The sequence below is a fragment of the Daldinia vernicosa genome, assembly GCF_022497035.1.
Source record: "Daldinia vernicosa strain CBS 139.73 unplaced genomic scaffold F5Y00scaffold_53, whole genome shotgun sequence".
In the NCBI taxonomy this organism is placed as follows: Eukaryota; Fungi; Ascomycota; class Sordariomycetes; order Xylariales; family Hypoxylaceae; genus Daldinia; species Daldinia vernicosa.
In genome coordinates, this window is record NW_025953969.1 from 129,483 (window position 1) to 144,186 (window position 14,704).

Consider the following 14,704-nt stretch of genomic DNA (forward strand, 5'->3'; position numbering starts at 1 on the left):
CCAATCACTGAGCTGCTCGGCGCTGATAGAAACCTGTTGATTAGCCGTTACGACATTGGACTCATAGTTGATGTATGTATAATATTGAGATGACTCTGCTAGTCTTAAGGTGCGACTACGAAGCATTTTCCATTAAGCAATACCAGAGATAATATTTAGAAAGACTTACTCTCACAAATATTCGAAACCATCAATCCCAGTAAGCTTTAAACCCACAATGAAGGCCCTTGGTGTTGACCTCATGATATTCCTTGAGCTTGTATCGGCCTTGGCTGCGACTGCTAAAGGCGAGACTGCATACCCTCCGTGTGGAACTCTATCGACATTTTCCATTCAAAAATGGCCCGTCGATACCAACAACGACACTGATTTCGGGTTTCGCCTGTCGACTGGCTTCGATGGTTATACATCACTCTGTAGTGGGCAATGGCAAGGGGGAACCGAGTGGCAGGAATGCGACGAGAATTCCGAGGACTCTAATACCATGTTCAGGGGAACAACTAATGGGTATCTTGATGTGACTCACAGGTACCTCTGCAAGCGACCGGATGAGCCTGAGGGGAGGGATGCTATAGCTCTGGCTATTGCAAATGGCTCTGTGATAACCGATTTTTCCGAGAAGGATAGTCTTACTTTCAACGCGTATATCAAGACGATGCACCGGAGGCCCAACACGGAATGTGCGGATGCATCACATCATCCAAAGTGGATTGTCGATGGTTTTGACTATGGTATCGGATACCTAAATACCCCTGGAGGTCCAGGACCGGGCGGAATTGCTGGAGTTATCGCTTCAGTCAGTTTCGATTTTCTGAACGAGGCGAACGATTTCTCCATTCATTGCTTCGCATCATATATATCAGGATCTCTATCAATTGGCAACGACACAATCATTGACCCCAACAAAGATTGGCCCTGCCCTAGCCCGTACGGAAGTGATCTGGTACCTCCTGAGGATTATCCGACGACTTTGTTTAGATTTGACAAGGCGAAGCGCCAACTCGCTCTGCAACAGAAATGGGAATGTGATGACCACGAGGAGAGGTGAGTACCGTAATTGAAACTCGAGCTCGCTGCCTAATTGTGCTGTGTTTGGTTGACGAGGTTCCATATACGAAGGGTTTTGTTTTCGGCAAGGGGCGACACCATCTTACTACCAGAATGCACGACGGTTCCGCAGTCGAATTGTGACACCACCAAATTCGTCATCGAGGGAGATATGGACGCCGCCATACCTATAATTTGATATGGCCACGCTCGAGATCGAGTTTTGAGAGTAATGTGATGATAGAATATGTACCAAACTCCACTAAAGGGCGAAGAGGCGGCTCCATTATAGCTGAGTGAGCCAGGGCTACGAATTAGGTAGTCTAGTATACATTCGAATCCCAATGGCGTCGCAAAGGTTTCCCTTGGATGTTAATTGTCCAATCCTACAGAGATGGTGCTTTGTAAAACTCACGTCTACATACCACAATAACTAAACCAAGTGAGATTTAGTTGAAGTCCAAAGAGCTAGATATGTAGGTACCTAGGTAGATTCAAGTCCCTGTAATTGTAACAACTTAGACTGGCCCAAACAAGCAAAGAGCCCCTTACAGTGTATAGCAGCCATGTCACGGAGCTGGCCTCAGCAATTTAGCTCATGGCTAAATTATTAGTGGTCTGACCTTAGGTATCTAGTTCATAGTTATTATTTCTTGTTCACATCCTATCAAAGCGGGAGTAAATAGGGTCTAAATTGTTGTCGCCGTCTGTCTTCATATAGTTTTAGGTATGTTTTAATATTGTTTAAACGAAGTTTGCTTTGCCACAAAGGCATTGTAGGTTACCCTACGGTCCATTATTTACATAGTAGTAATATATTCCCAGGCACGGAAATTCATAGCTGGTTCTGTTACCAACTGTCGGGGCATAACCGTGTTTCTTTGTTGATTCCGTGGGACATAGGATCAAAGATGGTGACCCGTAACAACTCAAGTGTTGACAAACATCCACAGGCGAGGCGGGTCGACCAGTTTATATAGAAACAGCGTTAAAATGAGTACACTATGGGATTGTTCTGATGTATTATATAAGGTCGCGCCACTATCAAGCTCATCGGATTAATTCCATCGTAGCACGCATCTGCCACTTCCTGGGTACCCACCATATTCTTAACATTCTAGGCAACTTTGATTATTAAGAGTACAGGTTTCAACCGGATTACTTTTTACCCAAAAGACAAAATGGAGAGCGACAATGGATCTACATCCCAAATCACTGTAGGAGAAGCTTTGATCCGAACAAAGACTGAGACGCCGCCAAAAGGGTCTGGGGCAAAACGAGTAGGCTTTCTTCGAACCCTGTTTAAGAAACTCGGGTTGAACAAGAAAACTCCGCAAGGGAAGATAATCTTACCTGAACGCACTGACTTTGAGGTTGAGGTCGAGGATGTTAGCTTTCCCGCTGTTAATTTGTTTGATGATCCCAGCGAATCCTTTGTAAGATCAGATGGTACACCATTAGTGCGCGCAAGATCGGTGCCAACGACGAATTATCATCGCACTCAGGTTCTATGGGACAATGAGAGCACAATTTATTCGTTCCAGTGGAAGCCTCGCAAGGTGAAAACCATTGGGGATATTCAAAACCCAGAAATCGAAGACCGTATGCAGCATCTCATAATGCGTTGCGCCATGGATGGTTATGAAGTAACCCCCCAGGAGGCTTATGACGTGCTACTATTAGTAGAAGGGGCTGTTGACGAGGCTGTTGAATACATGAAGGTGTTAAGAGATTTTGATGGCTAGTCCTGCCTAGATTGCCTATTATTGGAATGGCATCAGCTATAAGGTAAGGTCAACCTGTTCATGGTATGTTAAATTAGGTAGAAAACCCCCAAGTAGAGCGGGTCATTGAATATAGTAAGTTGAGCTCAAACAAAGCATTGTGTTTCCTATGTTAATTAACAGGTACCTAGCTTATAAGTGACTTGTCCTAATTCCGATTATATGAGGATAACTCGGCCGACTTCCTATGAGCTGTTCGGATTTATCTCGGAGTGTCTCGGATTTAAGACAGAATCACGAATAGGTAGAGGCAGATGCTTGCCTGGGTACATATACAACCTCGAGGGTCTGGTATAAAAGCATAACTTGAGACGCGCCTGTTACTCATGAATATTGTGCAACTTGGTGTGGGCATATTCCCGCCGTGTCTTTTTTCTTGGCAACAGATTCTCGAACTTCCGAATTGTATGAGCTACTGGAATGGGCTCGACTTTGTCATCGAAGCAGGAGGATGCGGGCTTGATGGAAGATTATCGACAATGGAAGGCAATGGGTCAGGGTGGTACATCGCGTAACTGGACCGGATACATGTCTCAAGTTGTCGTCGGTAAGACTAAGGCGTTTGGCACCAACGAGACGATCAAGCCTGGCTTCTATGAAAACCCCGAGAAGCGAGCCACTGGATGGAAGAAAGCCACAGAGCAGCAGAAAGCTAATGCTCAGAAGTCATTTCTAAAAGAAACCCTTCCGATACGGCTAGGTCCCCGGGTTAGGGCAAAACCCTATGTGTTCCCTCAACGTGAGAGGAATGCCGATCACCCTCAGGATCCAGCAGTCGAGCAGGTATATCTACTAAGTGATATTATACGCTCTGCAATTTCGTGATAAAAGAAAAGCCACGCTAACAAACACCTGTCAAGGCGTATCTGGAAGCTTTTGATAAGCTGTGTGAAATCAACACAGATACTGAATGGGGGACGTCAGTGCTCGAGAAACACGGCCAGGCGCTGTTCACGAAGAGCTCGGTCCCGCTTTCGCCTCTGGCCGGCCCGTCTTCTCGGGAGATATGTCACATCCACAGCACAGATCTGTCCGGTCACGTCACCTTGTCATTTGTAGATGCGGAGGATGTCATATCGAAAGGTTGGGGGGAACGTCACCGCTTGAGCGGCACAGATTGGATCCACATCGGCTTCACGATGCTCTATGTGCCAAACACGATAGAGGAAACAGAAATTCTTATAAAGATCTTCCAGGCTGGCATTGATTATATGAAAAGCGGTTAACTTACAGTTTCTGGGTACGTTGAGGGTTAGTGGATTGAAATAAATATCCGTAAAGTTAGTCCGCTATATGGATCTCCTTGAACCTCTTCGTATTCTCCGTAATTGCGATCTCTACCGGGATACGTTCCATGCTGCTCGCACCATAAAATCCATGCACTCCCTTCGTTCGGGAAAGGACGTACTCCGCATCTTTAACCTCGGCGATTGGGCCGCCGTGACATAAGACGATTATATCTTCCTTTACCTTCACCACCGCGTCTCTAATATCTTGGATTAACTTGACACTTTCGTCTAGAGTCTTCCCAGTCTTCCCTCCGATACCCTTACTAGTTGTTAGGCCCATGTGCGCAACCACGATATCAGCACCGGCCTTTGCCATGCTAACTGCCTCCTCGGCATTAAATACGTAGGGCGAGGTGACAAGGCCCATCTCAGAAGCAATCCGTATCATCTCGACCTCGAGTTCGTAACCCATCGCAGTCTCCTCTAGGTTGGCCCTGAAGTTTCCATCCATGAGTCCGACGGTAGGAAAGTTCTGAATGCCGCTGAACCCCAACTCCTTTAGTTGCTTTAAAAACTGCCGCATGTCTCGGAACGGATCGGTTCCGCAGACGCCGGCGAAGACGGGCGTATGTCGAACGATAGGTAAAATCTCGCGGGCCATGTCGACAACGATGGCGTTCGCATCGCCATAAGGCAGCAGACCTGCAAGAGAGCCTAGACCAGCCATCCGGTAGCGGCCTGAGTTGTAAATAACGATAATGTCGGCACCGCCAGCCTCAACAAATTTGGCGGAAAGACCAATGCCAGCCCCAGCACCGACAATTGGGCGGTGAGAAGAGATAACTTCCCGTAGGCGTTGGAGAATTTCTTGGCGCGAATAGAATACCATGATTACAGGTCACGACTATGTATAAGTTTTGGATGCGACTTGCGTATGTTGTACGACTTGAGTTCCCGTCTTCACCTCTCACAAAGGAGAGGGGCTTTGGATAAGATAAGGGGAGTTAAAGGGGTTAATGGCGTTCAACTGTGCCTTACTATAATTCTGTACAGTACGTAGGTAGGTTGGCCAATTATATTTGCTCTTCGTAGCTTTAAAGTTTAACTTTGAGAGACTCGCGTACTGTGCGTAGGAGGTACCTATAATTATGGTGGGGTGCAGTTGAAGGCCGGGAGAAAGGATTCGTAATTGCAAAGTTTTGTTTTTTTCTTACTTGAGACCAGAACAAAGCAATATGATCAACTGATTCAACTTCTTCCCCGCTTCGTGTTACTATATTGACATTTATACGAACGAATGGCATGTCTGTGTAAGTGTAGCCAAACGGTATACGATACATTAAAAAGGAAGAAATAGAGATGATGTTTTCTTATATCATTTTTAACTCTTTACCACCTCGAAGCTCGAAACGTCCGCCATGCCTCCATTGAAAACTTCTATCGCCGTGATTGGCACGCTGGATACTAAACTTGAGGAATTTCTCTATCTCAGATCTCGAATTCTTGGGAATGATCCTTCGCTGGCTGTCGTCCTAATTGATGCGGGCCGATCCATCATAGAACATGACGCCATAACTATCAAGCAATGTGAAGTATTAAAGGCCAGCGGGTTCCAAAGAGGGGACAATGCTCTCATGTCACTTCCTCGGGGTGACATCATCAAAATTATGACAAAAGGAGCTATTAAAACAGTTAAGCAGCTCAAAGATCGCGAAGAGATCCATGCTATAATTAGCCTCGGTGGTAGTGGAGGGACCAGTATCGCCTCTGCCGTCATGCGAGAGCTTCCTGTAACATTCCCAAAGTTGATTGTGTCCACTGTCGCCTCGAGTGATGTGAGCTTTTATGTCGCAGAGACTGATATCACTATGATGTACAGTGTGGTTGATATTGCAGGTCTGAATGAGGTATTGAAGGCAGTAGTGGACAACGCTGCAGCAGCAATCGCAGGCATGGCTAAGGCATATGCTAAGAGAATTAGCAACGACCATAATGATATCGAGACTACTAGGAAGGGAATTGGAATTACGATGTTTGGGGTCACCACAAAAGGGGTAAATGCTGCACGCAAGCGGCTGGAATCCTACGGATTCGAAGTCTATGTGTTTCATGCTACGGGGTCTGGCGGGAGAGCGATGGAGAGACTCGCTACAGAAGGTCGACTCCACGGTATCCTAGATCTGACTACCACCGAGCTGGCCGATGAACTAGCCGGCGGGGTGTTCAGCGCGGGCAGTAGCAGATTGATGGCTGCTGCCAGAGCAGGCTTGCCTCAGATAGTCAGCGTTGGTGCTCTGGATATGATAAACTTCGGACCTATGGACACTATGCCAAAGAAATTTCGAGAGAGAAAACTCGTCGAGCACACTCCTTCGGTAACCATAGTTCGAACGACAGAGCAAGAATGCGACGAGCTGGGGAGGAGAATAGCGCAGAGACTTAAGGAGAACTGTACTAGGCCCGAATTTACGGAAGTATGGCTTCCTTTGAGGGGCGTTAGCGCTCTTGATGTACAAGGACAGGCATTTTACGACAAGGTATCTGACGAGGCGTTATTTACGGCCATCAAGAATGGTCTTGAAGGGAGTGGGATATCGGTCAATGAGCTTGATACTGATATCAACGACCCAGGTTGGTCAGACAGTATAGCTAAAAGGCTCAGGGAGCTTATTGAGCTGAAGGGATAAAATCAGAAATGACGAGCGATAAACTATGGCTATCCACGGCAATCCAGGTAGAAACCCCGTAGGATCATACCAAAATGATTCTCCAACTTCATAGAATCAGCCGTAAAAGTTATCCACAAGTCCTTAGGTTACCGAGCATCCTTAACCGCCTCAGCAAGAAGTCTTTCAGCCTTCTCAGATCTGGGTCTGAAAACTACATCGAGCTTGCCAGGATGGCTTGATAGTCCGGTACTGAATTGGATAGTTTGTTCAATGGGCTTTCCGTCTGTCCCGATAGGTTTCGATATGTCAGTGGTGGCTATGAGAGTCGCCATAATTATCCACACCGATGCTTGTGCTAAGTGGCGTCCGACGCATACTCTATATTGCTTATTAGAGATCCACACGTAGCAATACGATCAGGTGTATTTAACACTTGCCTGCGACCGAAGCCAAATGGGCCAACGAGCAGAGGCTCGCCATCCCCGCCTTCTTCCTTTGGGATGTATCTATCCGGGTTGAACTTCTCGGGGTCCTTATACACATTGGAGTCTCTGGACATAGCGAATGTGTTATAATAGACCACGGTCCTGGGAGGCTAGTTAGCGAACACTCTACACTAACTTCCGGACTAACTACATGCCCTTTAGGGATAAACATTCCGTTGTAAATGTCGTCTTCTAGGGACCTATGAGGTATTCCAATTGGCGATAAGGGTCTCCATCTTGAGACTTCCTCGACTAAATAGTCAATGTAACGCAAATTTGGCCTGTCTTGGAACGTAGGTAGTCTTTCTGTTCCAACTACCCTATCAATCTCGGCTCTCGCTTTTTGAAAAACTTCGGGATTTAACATCATGTTCAGGATAGCAATAGTCGTCGTAGCGAAGGTCTAAGAAATATTGTGAGCTATTGCAATCTTGCCTTGATGGGTACCCAGGTAAAACTTACTGTGTTAGAACCTGCGATAAAAACAGCGCCAGATGCACCCTGGATATCTTGAAGTGTAAGTTCATTAGCAATACCTTCCTCCTCGTTTTCTTTATACTTAGTGAGGAGTGAATATGCGAATGATGGGTTGGCCGTCCCTTCGTCCTTTCTTGTGTTAGCGATGCCGTGAAAAGCAACGTCGTATAAGGACCTACAAACTCCTTTTTGATGGCTGAAAATGGAATATCGTGTAAGTTTTGAATGGCCCATCCCCATTTTCGCGCATGTTGCAAGCTTCTTGAAAAATTAAGAAATTGTGGGATATATCGAACTTTATGACTTGTTAGTTGGGCTTCCGTGGTGTCTTCTCACCAGGGCGCGCATACATGATGGTAGATAGTCGACTAAGGCAGTTCCTGGATTTCCTCCTCCTCCAGTCGCCATATTAGCATCTATCGCGATTTTAATATAGGGGTCGTCATCTGATCTAACAGTAACGCCAAATCCGATACGAAGAACTATCGCGGAAGCAAAGCTTCGCTCTATATCAGCTGTGGAACATGACACTAAAACATCGCCATACTTACCGCCGAAGTGAAAAGTCCCAAGCTTCTGGGCGTTTGAGAATTCTTGAAACTGCTTGCCTCGCTTCATCTTCCTGAATTGGCCTATAGTTCGTGATCGCCGTCTTCGTGAAACCCGTTTGTAAGACGGAACGATGTAAACGAAATCTTGGTCCGTATGGAAGGAAAGTTAAGGTCAGACCCCATCCCATAACATCAAACAAGACAAATCTAGGCCTGTCTTGGTAGTTGGCACCGCGCTTATCCAGAAGCTCATTCGCAGCCTTCTGAGTGTTAAGGACAACCATATGGTTACCCAACACATTGAAATAGATGATATCGGAGCCTAGAATCTATTTAGTAGCTACAACGTGAAAATTGAGCAACTTACTCACCATACTGCTTAGCATACTCCATATGCTTAAAGTGGGCATTTTCTGTTGGTAACCTCCTGAAATGCCCAAGGATGGGCTCCGCTGGAGGAGACGGTGGAAGTGGATATGGAAACTTTCGATACAGAATTCTAAATGCACTATAAAGAAATACCCCAGTGACAATAAGCACTACGCCTAGGCTTGTAGGCGATTCGACGAATGATTTGGAATTGTCCATTTTGGATAGTGCTGCTAAGATCTCTTGAGTTTGGGGTGGCCCCTCCTTTACGTGTACATAATCATAGCCCTAGTCGTCTTCGTTCTTAGTTGAGGATTATCTCGCTATTTCCATATCAGGTAACCCGAGTAGTGTGAACTTCAGATTGAGTTATGGCTCGAAACTAGTTGCTGCCATAAACTAGTTTAGGTGAATGTTTAAGAACGTGGATATTAATGCTCTTCGTTTGTGACGAGAGACGAAGATGGGGTCAACTCGTTGTCCGCAGAATACCCCTCTGCCCCTGAATCCCAGCCCTATACCCCGCCGCTACCGAAGTCCCCTACCAATAATGTAGCCTTGAACAAATAACTCGTACAATACAATCTGTGTTGGTTATTGAAGACGCGCCACGCAAGCCACGTAATACAGCCATGTACATAGGAATATCTACAGGGGCTCGCGCCAATTCAGAATCAGATTCCCGATTGGTAGATGGTTTCACTATATAAGCCAACAACCTCCTGGGTACGCCCAACAACCAGCAACAACGAGAGTGGAAGGATGGACTTTGAGCGGCACGGGCATGAAGAATTATATCTCACCGCAACTTATGAATATGCGAGATCAGGCTACATAGGACTTTTTCGGGCATGAGTGGGAATGAGCACTAAAAACCCATCCAGTTATATAGTGTCTTACACGCTCAGCTAACTATCATGACAAGATACAGGATCTCGTTGTTTCTTATTATCCACAGTTCCCCGCTTATAACTATTCTACATTTATGTCTGATTATTAATTACCAGCTATCCCAAGATAAACCATCTCTCGGGCTATACATAGTGTGGATCTTAGCTTTGATGTACACCATGTCAAGCATCCTTAGTGTGGTGGTGTTGGTTGTATTATTTAACTCTATCCAGTTAAGACCTTTACATCATATGTGCCATCCTGGCACAGGATTATAGTCTTCGGCTGAACCGGTCAGGCATATCATTAGTGACTAATGCACTGAATATCAAATACTCGATATCAACTCTTAAACAACGTGAAGTCCTATTCTACTCCTTTCTAACACTCTTACATCTTCAAGCCTTCTTTAACATAATGCATTGGGATTGTTAAAGAGCTACGTCTAGTGTTGTATTATTGTCCCAACTAACTGGATTACCCTTGTCTCTTTGTAACTCTTCCTATACTACCTATCATGACCGCTCGTTGGTCTATTGGCCTCGTCCCCCTAACTGTCCTTATAGTTGCTGTTGCTGTTGGAGTTCGTAACAGCAACTATGGCGACGTTGGTCAATGTCGGTCTATCCCCGGTGATCCTTCATGGCCAAGTGAGGATGATTGGAACGGATTGAATCGGACAGTTCAGGGGAAGCTGATTGCTAACATACCTCTTGCGGCTCCTTGTCACCACTCTTCTCTAGATGGAACTGATACGTATGACCAAGAGAAGTGCGATGCGTTACGCGATACGTGGTTCTTCCCTGAGACACACCTAGTCTCGCCATCATCGCCCATGGCCTATCAGTTTACCAACAACAGTTGCAACCCCTTTCTAGACCCAGATTCTCCGTGCGGCCTTGGATATCATGCCGAATATACTATTAATGCTACATCTGCTTCCGATTTACAAGCTGCTATTCGCTTTGTTAAGCGCCATAACATTCGCCTCGTTATTCGCAATACTGGTCATGATTATTTGGGTAAATCAACAGGAGCATACGCTCTGGCGGTTTGGACTCGTCACATGAAATCTATGGAGCATATCCCCAAATATGAATTCCCACAATCTGATTATCAAGGTCCTGCTTTGAAAATGGGCGCCGGTATCGAAAATATTGAAGCTTACAAATTCGCCAGTTCCCATGGCCTTATGGTGGTCGGCGGCAATTGTCCAAACGTTGGTCTGGCTGGAGGCTATATACAAGGCGGTGGCATCTCCATTTTGTCGTCTAAATATGGCCTCGCCGCGGATCAGGCATTGTCCTGGGAAGTTGTGACCGCATCTGGAGACCTCATTACTGCCAGCCCGGCCGAGAATACAGATCTTTTCTGGGCTTTACGCGGCGGTGGTGGAGGCACTTTCGGCATTGTAGTTTCCGTGACCGTCAAGGCACATCCGGACACCTTTTTCTCGGCCGCCTATATGAACGTCTTCAACGATGGTAATAATACGGATGCCATTTACTCTTCGTTAGGAACGTTCTTTCAGTCATTGCCCAGCCTTGTCGACGCTGGCGCTTGGGTCGTATGGGTCGCCGCTCCCTTTGGGTTCATGATCATACCGGCAATGGTCGCAGGCTTACACGCCGCGGAATTAGACGGGTATCTTCAACCTACGAGGGAAAAGATGGATCAACTTGGGCTTCAGTATCAATATTCTTCCGCCGATTATCCTGGTTTTATCGAAAGTTACAATTCCATACCCCCTATGTGGAACGTGTCGGACTTTACTATGGGTGGTCGTCTGATGCCCCGCGAGCTTGTGCAAGACCAGGATAGCACTGATGCTTTGGTAAATGCTGTACGCACTGTAAGCTCACAAGCACTCATGTCTGGGGTCTCTTTCAATGTTGCCAATGCCGTTTCGTCACCCAGCGATGTTGCTGCCAATCCTTACTTCCGCAAGACTCTTTTCAGCGCTGTCGTGGGCGCGCCGCTCAACTACACCGACTGGGCAGCGACCAAGGCAGCACAAGATCAAATAACATACAAACTCTTGCCAGAACTAAAGGCTATTACCCCTAATGGGGCCGGCTATCTTAGCGAAGCTGACTTCCAGGAGCCTGACTTCAAAACTACATTTTACGGTGCTCATTATGAGAAGCTTCTAGCTATCAAGCAGAAGTACGACCCTGATGACATCTTCTACGCTAAGACAGCCGTAGGAAGCGATCGATGGGATGAACGGGTAGATGGGAGGTTGTGTACGAAGCCTAGTATTTGGGGTTTTGACGTACCTGACTTAATAAGGCGATATGTATGAATTAGAAGAGTTTATCTAGAATTATAGATTCCTGATTGAGACGTAAAGCCCCCTTAAGCTTCTTTTGGAGTCTAGATAACATCACCACGCCGATGATATCTGATATCGAAGTCGTAGAATTTAGTATGAGATATCCGGCGTCTATTCGTTTCTATTCGTTTCGGCGGTCAAGTTCCCCGAATTATTGCGAAAGCGTATGGCAAGCTAGGCGATGGCAAGGGTCGAGTTGCATTCAGTCTTCAATACGAGGTTTTGAGGGGATGTTATAGAAGATAGCACCACTCCACAGGCGTTGCTATTTGCCGAGCCGGTCTTGGCTTGCGATTAATAGGAAGCTGATAACTTGTTCTGGCTAAAAGCTCGTGTATACTCGTGTATATAAAGCCTCGACAAACTTGCGATTGAAAGACACGAAATACGATAGTTTTACCACGCCAAACATTATCCTAGTCGATTAGACGTGATCATATCATATCTATCTCAAAGGCTTCCAAAATGCGTGTTCCTACCATCGCAACTCTCGCTACTATCGTCGCGTTCGCGACTTCGACTCCTACGCCTCAAGCAGACCCCCCTGAGACCGATCTTTGTCTCCAGCGAAAGTTCTTGTCAGCAAACTTATGTACAGACATCGACTCTACATACACCAATGCGACTTTGCCAGGTCTTGGTTGGTATTGTTGTTGGCACCAAGGGCCATTCGCGCCTCCACCAGCTTTGCCCGTGTCGTAAGTTACTAGAATAGAGTTATCGCGTATTTCATACTGATACATGTGCGAATAGGGCCTGGTTGACGTTTGCGGAGGACGGCTCAGTTGCAAATCGTTGCTTGACTAGTGGAACTTGTGAAGCAGGTTTACCTGATGGTCGTAGCTAAATTAGAAGAATACTATCAAAATTCAGAAGGTATATGATAGGAAAAGCGTATGGAAAGCTTTATCTATTTTACTAGTGATGATGATAGAAATGCTACATGTTGTGTTTAAGTTGTGTTTAAGTTGGGTTAAAAGTGCGTAGGACATATCGTAGTCGTATTAGCTGATTAGATAAAGTGATCCACATATATCATTACGTGATCATGATTAGTAAAATTCAAACGGTCCCATTGGAAATCTTATTACGGATTAATAGTGGGGAGTTCTTAGTGGGCTGTTTTTTGCGCTCGACACTTAAAAGAAGAGTTATCTCTTAGATTCCAGACAAAGACAGAGAACGTCAACCGGATCAGCATTCTTCTTCGCCACGGCTCGATAACTTAGGTGTCTACCTCCTACTGAATTAAACGTATACCCTAAATCTCCAACATGGCGACGACTCCCAGTTCCAGGCCCGCAGCAAGCCCCCAACCAGTCGCGCAACGAGCGCAACCCCCGCCGAGACCCATCTTACCAACACCTACTCGAGTGAACCCCTCAAGTCCAGAGTACAAGAGAGCTGCTAGAAAATATACCCAGCTGATGGTTGCTATGCCAATCTTGCTGGTGACGTCGTATTATTTATTCGATCGACTTGTTTTAGGCCATGAGCCGAAGACACTACCTAAGAGAACCGCGTTGGATGCGATAACAACGGAACAGAATAAGGATTGAAGACAATCTCAACAACCTTGACTAGCTCAAAATGCTTGCAATTCCATTTCGGTATAGTCAATGCTAAGTACACATGTGTCGGCATGTAAGCGATGCAGTTGTGCTTCTCCCGGTCTTCCAGGGGCAATAGACAGAAAGTCACAACAGGCGCTTGCTAGATTTAACAATCTGTTCGTCTCTGGTTGTATCTGCTAGTGAATATTTTCTAGGGAACGAGCTAGTAGACATCGGTATTGTCAAACCACGTCCTTAGCTGCTCTGAGAGAGGGTTATTCGACAACACTGGACAATGAATCTGCATTGTCTCCTTATTGAATCCATTAATCATGGGGCCGCTCTATTATTGTTGTCAAATGGTTTACAATGGCAAAGTCCGACTCACTCTTTGACTCTTAGTCAAAAAGAAACATGGTCACTTGCGATTCATCTTGGATCCTCTCAATAATGTTGATATAAAAACCTCGTCTTCCACTTCGGCCAGCACGTCTTGTATGATGTTGAACCCCATACAACAACACCAATAACCAAAAACCTCCCAACAACTAATAACGAATATTATCGTGGCAATCATGAAGACAAGCTTCGCCTCCACCACTTTGGCAATTCTGCCTATCCTCGCCACCGTCTCGGCATTTGAAGTAGCCGACATCTATAAGACCACCCTTGGCAGGTCGAAATGTACTGATATCCACTTGACGGAAGGGCATGTTCTCCATGCTAATTGCGACAAGCCCGGATATGGATCTCGCGCCGATTACCAACTTGACCTCAATTCATGCCTTGCCAACTACTTGGGTTCGCTGAACCACAGAGCAAATGGCGGGTTTGGCGGTTCGTGCGACCCTTGCCACATGGACGGCACGAAACTGATTTGCGAGTGCTCAATCGGCGCGGGTCTCGGTACTATGCATAATGAAGTTGAGCTTAACGATTGGGATTTTATTCAAGTCCATGATGAGATTTTGACTTGTGCTACCCCGGTAGGTCTTGAGATGAGAGGCACCGGTAAGAACGCACGATTCTTCACAGCTTAAGCTATGGACTTTCTTTATATCTTCGGCTACACTTTAGGTAGTGTATGATTTGTTAGGAGGTCCATTTTAGCATCATCCCAAATCACCTGTACGTTTGGTAGAAGAAGGTTGCCCATGGTTTCGGGCAGATAGGCTCATAGCTCTTCATGTAAAAATAAAGATTCTTTTTTTATCGCATCGTTTGCATCGTTCGCGTTATTAATGAAAGATACAATTTGAACGCCCCTATAGTTACAATATTCAATAAGTTCTGATTCATGTGATAATTGCAAGT

The 14,704-nt window shown here is 45.8% G+C and overlaps 9 protein-coding genes across 9 annotated transcripts; 7 read left to right on the forward strand and 2 right to left on the reverse strand.

Annotated features, from left to right (window-relative positions):
• Positions 1–217: 217 nt before the first annotated feature.
• On the forward strand, positions 218–1,048 carry F5Y00DRAFT_272726 (uncharacterized protein; the record flags this gene model as incomplete). Its single annotated transcript, XM_048013039.1, has 1 exon — positions 218–1,048. The coding sequence occupies one exon, from the start codon at positions 218–220 to the stop codon at positions 1,046–1,048; it is 831 nt and encodes a 276-aa protein (XP_047861622.1).
• Positions 1,049–2,228: 1,180 nt separating this feature from the next.
• Positions 2,229–2,792, forward strand: F5Y00DRAFT_272727 (uncharacterized protein; the record flags this gene model as incomplete). The annotated part of the gene is made up of 1 exon (XM_048013040.1): positions 2,229–2,792. The coding sequence occupies one exon, from the start codon at positions 2,229–2,231 to the stop codon at positions 2,790–2,792; it is 564 nt and encodes a 187-aa protein (XP_047861623.1).
• Positions 2,793–2,978: 186 nt separating this feature from the next.
• F5Y00DRAFT_164101 (uncharacterized protein) lies at positions 2,979–4,085 on the forward strand. Its single transcript, XM_048004752.1, has 2 exons — positions 2,979–3,614; positions 3,692–4,085. The coding sequence occupies exons 1-2, from the start codon at positions 3,252–3,254 to the stop codon at positions 4,055–4,057; spliced, it is 729 nt and encodes a 242-aa protein (XP_047861624.1). The 5' UTR covers positions 2,979–3,251; the 3' UTR covers positions 4,058–4,085.
• On the reverse strand, positions 4,008–5,216 carry F5Y00DRAFT_245786 (TIM-barrel-protein domain-containing protein). The gene has a single exon (XM_048009024.1). The coding sequence runs from the start codon at positions 4,947–4,949 to the stop codon at positions 4,113–4,115; it is 837 nt and encodes a 278-aa protein (XP_047861625.1). The 5' UTR covers positions 4,950–5,216; the 3' UTR covers positions 4,008–4,112.
• Positions 5,217–5,280: 64 nt separating this feature from the next.
• On the forward strand, positions 5,281–6,915 carry F5Y00DRAFT_164107 (uncharacterized protein). The gene has a single exon (XM_048004753.1). It carries the CDS (start codon positions 5,479–5,481, stop codon positions 6,745–6,747), a length of 1,269 nt encoding a protein of 422 aa, XP_047861626.1. The 5' UTR covers positions 5,281–5,478; the 3' UTR covers positions 6,748–6,915.
• On the reverse strand, positions 6,876–8,830 carry F5Y00DRAFT_255137 (cytochrome P450; the record flags this gene model as incomplete). Its single annotated transcript, XM_048010263.1, has 8 exons — positions 6,876–7,107; positions 7,167–7,316; positions 7,370–7,617; positions 7,677–7,820; positions 7,871–7,986; positions 8,042–8,190; positions 8,243–8,564; positions 8,614–8,830. 8 exons carry the CDS (start codon positions 8,828–8,830, stop codon positions 6,876–6,878), a joined length of 1,578 nt encoding a protein of 525 aa, XP_047861627.1.
• An 877-nt stretch (positions 8,831–9,707) lies between these two features.
• On the forward strand, positions 9,708–11,854 carry F5Y00DRAFT_245789 (FAD-binding domain-containing protein). Its single transcript, XM_048009025.1, has one exon. The coding sequence runs from the start codon at positions 10,020–10,022 to the stop codon at positions 11,805–11,807; it is 1,788 nt and encodes a 595-aa protein (XP_047861628.1). The 5' UTR covers positions 9,708–10,019; the 3' UTR covers positions 11,808–11,854.
• On the forward strand, positions 11,849–12,793 carry F5Y00DRAFT_245791 (uncharacterized protein). Its single transcript, XM_048009026.1, has 2 exons — positions 11,849–12,535; positions 12,591–12,793. Exons 1-2 carry the CDS (start codon positions 12,303–12,305, stop codon positions 12,682–12,684), a joined length of 327 nt encoding a protein of 108 aa, XP_047861629.1. The 5' UTR covers positions 11,849–12,302; the 3' UTR covers positions 12,685–12,793.
• Positions 12,794–13,681: 888 nt separating this feature from the next.
• F5Y00DRAFT_164149 (uncharacterized protein) lies at positions 13,682–14,497 on the forward strand. The gene has a single exon (XM_048004754.1). The coding sequence runs from the start codon at positions 13,966–13,968 to the stop codon at positions 14,428–14,430; it is 465 nt and encodes a 154-aa protein (XP_047861630.1). The 5' UTR covers positions 13,682–13,965; the 3' UTR covers positions 14,431–14,497.
• The last annotated feature ends 207 nt before the right edge of the window (positions 14,498–14,704 follow it).